The sequence below is a fragment of the Littorina saxatilis genome, linkage group LG3 (assembly GCF_037325665.1).
Source record: "Littorina saxatilis isolate snail1 linkage group LG3, US_GU_Lsax_2.0, whole genome shotgun sequence".
Classification (NCBI taxonomy): domain Eukaryota; kingdom Metazoa; phylum Mollusca; class Gastropoda; order Littorinimorpha; family Littorinidae; genus Littorina; species Littorina saxatilis.
Window position 1 is genome coordinate 68,120,382 of NC_090247.1, and position 8,400 is coordinate 68,128,781.

The following is an 8,400-nucleotide window of genomic DNA, read 5'->3' on the forward strand; positions in this document are numbered from 1 at the left end:
CACCTATATTTCCTTCCAAGAAAACTCTCCCTACTATTCCCTGCAGTTTTTCAATTCTTTTCTTGTTGTCTTATTTCTACCTGACTGGATCCATCACCTTTATTTCACTTACCAAAAGTCTTCTTTTCCACATCCTTATTTCTCTGCCCCCCCGCATGTCGTAAGAGGCGACTAACGGATTCTGTTTCTCCTTTTACCCTTGTTGAGTGGTTCTTGTATAGAATATAGTCAATGTTTGTAAAGATTTTAGTCAAGCAGTATGTAAGAAATGTTTAGTCCTTTGTACTGGAAACTTGCATTCTCCCAGTAAGGTCATATATTGTACTACGTTGCAAGCCCCTGGAGCAATTTTTTGATTAGTGCTTTTGTGAACAAGAAACATTTAACAAGTGGCTCTATCCCATCTCCCCCCTTTCCCTCGTCGCGATATAACCTTCGTGGTTGAAAACGACGTTAAACACCAAATAAAGAAAGAAAGAATCTCTCTCTTTCTCTCTCTCTCACTCTCTCAATTCGGCTCTCTTTCTTTGTACCTCTCAATCGCTCTCTCCTTGTCTCTCACGCTCCCCCCCTCCCTTTCTCCCTCTCCATCCTCTCTCTCAGCACCTCTCAATCGCTCTCTCTCTCTCTCTCTCTTTGTACCTCTTAATCGCTCTTTCCTTGTCTCTCTCTCTCTCTCAGCACCTCTCAATCGCTCTTTCCATATTTCTCTCGCTCTCCCCCCCCCCCCCCCCTCTCTCTCTCCCTCCCTCTCTCTCTCTAAAGAATTGTCATTGTCATTGTCTCTCTTTCTCTCGCTCGCTCTCCCCCCTTCACGGGAAGATGGAGGAGGGATTGGAGTGTACGGCCGGGAAAGACAGTTGACAATTGATACTTTTAGAATTTCAAACGGAATGAGGCAGAGCGATGTTAAGATATCAAATAACCAAGGGAAGTAATCGCTCTTAATGCATACGACATGTGTAATAGAGTAAGCGAGAGTTGTACGGAACCTTTTCTCCTGGCACCTGAGAGAATAACAAGCATTGAAATGAACAAGCGACTTTCATCCTTGTTATTCTCTCAGGTGCCAGGAGAAAAGGTTCCGTACAACTCTCGCTTACTCTATTACACATGTCGTATGCATTAAGAGCGATTACTTCCCTTGGTTATTTGATATATTGATACTTTGTTCATAAGTGTATCCGGAAATCGTTTGTTAACAATTATCGAACTTCAGAAGAATGATACGTGGACATTGTAGCAAGACGATTCTCTTTGAACTTTGGTTTAAAGTGACCGGTGTTGCAGATGTTTTTAAGCATGAGAGTCGACCTGTGAGAGAGATGCGTGAAGTGAACAGAGGGCGCGCCGCATGCACACCTGTGTTTGGGGAAAGAAAGAAAGGACAACTTCACCAACCTCTGTGCATTCAGCTCTACATCCATTTATAATAGATCTTTGCTTACGCAAATGTAGCCTATTAATGGGAAACTAAACATTTTAGATGCAGAATATTTGCTTTGGTTATTACCAAGCGCAAGGTCTTAGCACAATAGGTTGCACTTCAATAGCTATTTACAAAGTAAGCTAAGAATACCAACGAACGTGCAGTCCAGCAGACGATCTTGGAGCCTATCCAATAATTCATCCCGCACAAGGGAGGAAACCAACTACTCATTTTGAGAGGCTCGAAAGCTTAACAATTAATTAATGAGTTTGCTCATTAAAGTTGTCATTATATCCGATTTTTCGCAACCAGATTTAAAATTGATTGCAGCATATTCTTCGTCAAATTCTGAATCTAAAACCATATATACATATGTCATGTTTACTCTTAAAATGTGATCACAATTAACGAAAATAGGTAAATTAGTACTACGATTAAAATGTAGGAAATCGATCCAAAAATGGTTTCATCTTATTCTTGATCATTTCCTGATTCCAAAACCATGAGATATACGTTGTACTCAAAACAAGCTTAGAAAGTTAAAAAGAATACAGAAAAGCGCGCTTTCCTTCTTACCGCAATAGGCTATACTGGCTTGTCAATTTCACTTCGCAGTCAATGTTTTGCGGACTGGGCGTCTTTCGCTGAAGTTGAAAGCGTGTAAGCAGTTTGTAACACTTTGATTACTGATAACAGTGTGTTACGAAGCGGTTTACTCGTATTTTTGGTAATGTGTATTGTTGTAAATAGAATAGTTTGAAAATGTGGTGCACTCAGTCCAAGCAGAAGGCAAGAAGACAAAACTAGTCGACCTCTGCTAAACAAGGTGGGTGGAGAGGCATTGTGCTTTTGAAACATTTGCCGAGCTCTTCCCTGTGGTGTACGACTGCCTTGGCCAGATGGTGCAGGAAAACACAGGTTGGGACAGTGAAACTCTCACAAAGGCTCAAGGGTTTCTTGGTGCTTTCCAGTCGGGTGAATTTCTGGTTGCTTTTGTCGTCACTAGAAAAAGCCTGCAGGTTCTCCGTCCCCTGACAATGAAACTTCAGCAAAAAGCAAAGGACGTGGTGGCAGCGTACACAGAAATCGACGCAGTAAAGGCCACAGTTCAGGGCCTCAGGAACGACATCATCGCAACCTTCCACAGCTGGTTTCAAGAATCAACACGGATGGCAGCAACAGCCGACTCAACTACACAAACCCAGAGGTGCAGAACGACAGACGTGTCGGAGTAACCCGCCAGCAGAGACAACTGAAGATTTCTTCCGCAGGTCCATAGCCATTCCGTTTCTGGACCACCTCATCGCCCAGCTGGACTCTCGCTTCACCACCGGGTCTGAAATTGCCGTGGACGGGATGGGGCTTGTGCCCTCGTGCATCGTGGCGGAAGGCAGGATTGAGCCAGTAGGAGGGTTTCGTCAGGTATTGTATTGAATTTTGTATTGTTTTACTTATATAGCATTTATATAGCGTACAGATCCATTCTCAGTAATGTATATATGCTGAAGGCGCCTAGCTACTGTTCCGCTGGTCAGTCATTTAATGGGAGTCTCATCTAGATGAAACTAATGCCCTGCTGCAACTGCAGTATAATCACTGTTTACCGTCCGTGCATGTGGGCAGGTGCTTAGCTTAGCTTGCCACCTGCCGGGATTACAGACAGTGTGACCAACAAGATTTAGTCAGTCACTGACTTTGAACAGAAGTTGATACTGAATCTTTTTTTCAGGTTCCAGAGGGTATCCAGCGCCTAGCAAGCCTGTGGGAGGCAGATCTCCCAAGCTTCGAGGCACTGGACACAGAATACGTACGCTGGAGGCACAAGTGGGAAGGTGCTGCTGCAGACGCCCCCGTCCCTGACACCGTGGCTGAGGCTTTAAGATCATGTCCTGAAGACTTTTTCCCCAACATCCACAGGATGTTGATCCTCCTCAGCACACTCCCCATCACCACGGTTGAATGTGAAAGAACGATAAGCGGGATACGAACCTTGAAATCGTATCTGCGCACAACTATGGGCGAAACCAGACTAAACGGCCTAGCACTCATGAGGACCCACCGACACATCACAGTGGACATCGATGATGTCGTTGACCGGTTTGCCAACAGGTACCGTACAGCCATGGCTTTGCAGCCTCGTCGATTGCTCAACTCCTGAATGTGTGCCTGACGTGGTGAGTCTTTAACCCTGTTTCTGTCGGGAAACTGTGAAATTGGCAACTTTATTGATAAATGTGCTGAAGAAGCATTGCATAATGTCTGTGTCTTTCTCTTTGTTTGTGTGTTAAATTGTGCAGGCACTCGTCGGTGTACATGTTGTTGTCTATCACTATATGGGAATAACATGCCAGTGCCCCCCCCTACATTTACCATGATCCGCCCCTGGAAAACATCAATTTTACATAGAAACAAGTCGCGTAAGGCGAAAATACAACATTTAGTCAAGCTGTCGAACTCACGGAATGAAACTGAACGCAATGCAATTGTTCAGCAAGACCGTATACTCGTAGCATCGTCAGTCCACCGCTCGTGGCAAAGGCAGTGAAATTGACAAGAAGAGCGGGGTAGTAGTTGCGCTGAGAAGGATAGCACACTTTTCTGTACCTCTCTTCATTTCAACTTTCTGAGCGTGTTTTTAATCCAAACATATATCTATATTTTTTTGGAATCAGGAACCGACAAGGAATAAGATGAAAGTTTTTAAATTGATTTCGAAAATTTAATTTTGATCATAATTTTTATATTTTTAATTTTCAGAGCTTGTTTATAATCCAAATATAACATATTTATATGTTTTTGGAATCAGAAAATGATGAAGAATAAGATGAACGTAAATTTGGATCGTTTTATAATTTGTTAAATTTTTTTTTTACAATTTTCAGATTTTTAATGTCCAAAGTCATTAATTAATTTTTAAGCCACCAAGCTGAAATACAATACCGAAGTCCGGCCTTCGTCGAAGATTGCTTTACAAAATTTTCAATCAATTTGATTGAAAAATGAGGGTGTGACAGTGCCGCCTCAACTTTAACAAAAAGCCGGATATGACGTCATCAAAGGTATTTATCGAAAAAAAGAAAAAAAGGTCCGGGGATATCATTCCCAGGAACTCTCATGTAAAATTTCATAAAGATCGGTCCAGTAGTTTGATCTGAATCGCTCTACACACACACACACCACGACCCTCGTCTCGATTCCCCCCCTATGTTAAAACATTTAGTCAAAACTTGACTAAATGTAAAAACGGTTTAAAGAAAGTTGACTTGCAATGTTATCACTGTGCATGCCCTCACTGTGCATGCCCTCAGGATTGGAAGTGTGTGATGAGTGAAGCAACATGAGACGTCATCCATACTCGAAGTCCCACAACAGTCCCAAAACTTGACTAAATGTAAAAATTACAAAACACCATGAAAAATTATTATCGACGATCGCGAATCTGCTTATATCAATAATACATTACAAAAAGCTCTAAATATGTAAAAAATAAAAAAAAAAATAAAAAAAAAAAAATCGGTTTCCTTGCCACACAATCAGGGAGAATGAGCCGAACTCATTTTGATCTGAATTCAGGATGGCTCTCGGCAGTGCAACCGTCCAGGCGGGTTGGGTTGCTGCCGATTGTTGACCTTGACCTGTGAAGGATATAGGGTAACGTTTTAAAAAGAGAATAAAGCAGTGGATTCTGAAAACCTTTCATCCATCTTTTGGTTTGTTTGCTTAACGCCCAGCCGAACACGAAGGGTCATATCAGGGCGGTGCTGCTTTGACATATAACGTGCGCCACACACAAGACAGAAGTCGCAGCACAGGCTTCATGTCTCACCCAGTCACATTATTCTGACACCGGACCAACCAGTCCTAGCACTAAAGTAACCCCATAATGCCAGACGCCAGGCGGAGCAGCCACTAGATTGCCAATTTTAAAGTCTTAGGTATGACCCAGCCGGGGTTTGAACCCACGACCTCCCGATCACTGGGCGGACGCCTTACCACTAGGCCAACCGTGCCGGTCTAACTGTTGCTTAATGGGTCCAGCGGACCATTTAGGCCAAATCAGGACCCCACAAGTTTAACATTGCACAACTTTGTTTTTTGACGTCGTTTTTTAAAATTGGTTTAATTTAAAGTCAGGAACGTTACCCGAAGGGAACACAAAAGTTAAGTCGAAACTCTACGTGTCAATGAACTTTAAAATTCAAATCTTAAAATAAAGGCCAGACTCCCTTAAAAATCCAAAGAGAGCTGTAGAGCTGGTCTCCATAAAAATCTGTTTCAAAATAGAGGAGTCAAAATAGGCATCGAGAGTGATGCGACCTTCTCTCAGAAGTTAGTAGAGAAGGCTCCCCCATCCACCACCCGGGGGACGCGCCTCTACGCCAATTAGGGGGCGCGAGGATACTTATAGTTTGAATACAAAATGTGCCGGGGAGAACATACACAGGATGAGTTTTCAAATTTTGTGTGTCAACTGTAACATGTCCCGGAAGACATTAAAAATGTCCCCAACAATGATTAACTGCTGAGACAAGACATTAAGACACCACATTGAAATCTTTCTCAATTATCATTAAGAATACCAACCACAGGAACTGTGCAAAAGGGGAAGCAAGACACACGCTGCTAATGGTGATTTTTAGACTTATGTGTGTCAATCGTAACAGCCTGCTGAGGACACAGTATGTCAATAGTAACGGTTCTGTGAAGAGGACACAGTTCAAATATTTTATTTTGTAGCCTAAAATAACTACAGATGCCCTTGAACTAAGTTATTTTCAGGCAGGTGTGAATTTTTAAACTATAATTCAACACAAAGAAAACTAAAATTCTTTAAGACGGGTAGCCTTTTCAGACCTTAGCATGTTAAGACTGCGTCAATGCTTTTATGTGATTCGGGTAAGTATATTAATGAAATGAAAATTTACTTAAAAATTTTCGATTTTGTTTTCTTTGTGTTGAATTATAGTTTAAAAAGCAACCCAACACAAAAAGTGTAAACATAGGCAGGGTAATGACCATCTACCCAGGGAGTTACCTCCCATCTCGGGTTACGTGACGTCACTTCCCCTGTAAACACCACGTGTCTTCATACGACATTTCAGCCTACAACTGGGAAGGTCGTCGAAATTTTTGGCACCGTGAGTGACTGCTTGCAGGTGTTCTTTGGGCACCCAACGGTCACCTAACCCGTCTTACTGGCTTGCCACTACGTTTTTGGTGAGCTCTTTCCAATTTTGTCTTGTTTGTGACAGGAATTTCATTGTTATTGACAAATTTTCGTCCTTGTTGGGACTTGTTAAATTTTTTGCTCAGTAACTTAGTGTTGTGTGCTGTGTTTTTTGCGCGTTGGTCATTATGGCTGATAGCGATAAGAAACGCGGTAAGGGTGATGCCAAGGGCCGGATTAAGGCAAAGTCTTCTTCAGATAAACCTCTGCCTAAAAGTTCTCCGCTCGTTTTGGTTTCTGACAAAGATAGAAACGTACTCTTGTCGGTTCCCATTTCTGCCCCCGTTAGCCTTAATGCTGGGGGGCAGCCTAGCATTCCCGTGACAACTGTGTCTGTGTCAGCTCACCCGGTCGCAGTTTCGAGCGCGGGGCAGGCTGACATGGTTTCGTCGATTTTGAGTTCGCTGGTTCCAGAAATTCGAAGCCTGGTGCGTGACGAATTACAGCGAGCCACGCCGGCTCTCAGCTCTCCGCTTTCATCGGCAGTGGGTGGCGTTCACTCCTTGGCATCTTTTGTGTGCCTGTCGGAGACACCCGCCCGTGATGTTTGTTCTCTCTCGTCGTCTTCTGCTCTTGCCTGGAGCACAGACGGTAAGTCGAACTGCTCCGCCGGCTCTAGCGAAGCCACCGGACGCTCTCTTTTGGGCAACAGTTCTTGGTCGCAGGCTCGCTACCTGCAAACTTCCTGCCAGTCAGGATATGCTGCTCGTCCTAGTTCCGACCGTATAACGAGTAGGGCTGGGACTGAGCAAGGGCGGCTTCCGCTTGCGGAAGTCGCGTTTCCGGGTTTTCCCGGAAACGAAGGTCAATCTGGCACACCCACGAAGGTCCCTGCTGGTGTCGACTGTGGACTGGCCTTTCGGCCACCGGGCTTCCGGCCCCAGTCCTCGCAGCAGACGTTTCCGCTGTACGCGGTTCCGTCGGCAGCGTTTCCGGCCTCGCCCGGTTTTCCTAGTCTCTCGCACACTGCTCCTACACGGATGTCAGTGGGTGAGAGACCGGGGACGTCCTTTGAACTTCCGGGACAGTCTTCGACGCACTTGCCTAGTGCTACGTCGACTACCGGTTCAGTTCCGGCGGCGATGGTGGCAGCGTCTTCCGGCTCTGTGTTTCCTGTTGATCAGGATATGAGCCAGGATGCTTTCCGGTTCTCCGGTTTCCGGTTTGCCTGCACAACATCATGCGGCCGGTTCAGTGGACTACGATCGGGCTGCTTCGCTTGACTATGCAGACACGCAGTCTGTAGTCAGTGAAGCTTCTCGTTCTGGATTTCCGTCTCAGCTTCGACTGGCGCTCGAAGATGCGGCTGAAGTTACATCCAGATATTTTGCGGAGGGGGCAGTGGCTTTGCCTACGTCGGCTTCTGCCGCCCCCTCCGCGATGGCGGATTTTCGGTATGAGAAGGATGATGCTTCCCGCTTCCGTTTTGCCGAATCCCCATCAGTTGCCTACCAGCTTTCTCAGGTGCTGGCGCGGCCTTCTCCTGCGGGACGGTCGCAGCCGGGCATCGCTGTTCCTTTGCTGGTACCTTACGGACCGGCACCGGAACTTGCTCGGGCTTGGCTGGCTTCGGATACCCAGGCTTCTTCTTTTGTGCCCACACATCACAAGAAGTTTACTCTGCCGAAGACAGGTCGCTCTTGGCTTGCTCCTTTTGCGCTTCCGCGTGCACCTCTTCAGGTCACGCCGGAGTTGGCTTCTTTGCTGGCAAAGCCTATCAAGAGCGATTCGGGGGTCGTGCTTC

At 45.2% G+C, this 8,400-nt stretch overlaps 1 protein-coding gene across 1 annotated transcript; it reads left to right on the forward strand.

The window, feature by feature from the left end:
- Positions 1-2,328: 2,328 nt before the first annotated feature.
- On the forward strand, positions 2,329-3,764 carry LOC138960977 (52 kDa repressor of the inhibitor of the protein kinase-like). The gene is made up of 3 exons (XM_070332600.1): positions 2,329-2,347; positions 2,550-2,833; positions 3,159-3,764. The coding sequence occupies exons 1-3, from the start codon at positions 2,329-2,331 to the stop codon at positions 3,585-3,587; spliced, it is 732 nt and encodes a 243-aa protein (XP_070188701.1). The 3' UTR covers positions 3,588-3,764.
- The last annotated feature ends 4,636 nt before the right edge of the window (positions 3,765-8,400 follow it).

What these genes read in the sequence shown, in the direction of transcription:
- LOC138960977 (XM_070332600.1), top strand. An exon ending in CGGAAGGCAGGATTGAGCCA is followed by an intron (nt 2,834 to 3,158) that starts GTAGGAGGGTTT and finishes TCTTTTTTTCAG; the next exon opens with GTTCCAGAGGGTATCCAGCG.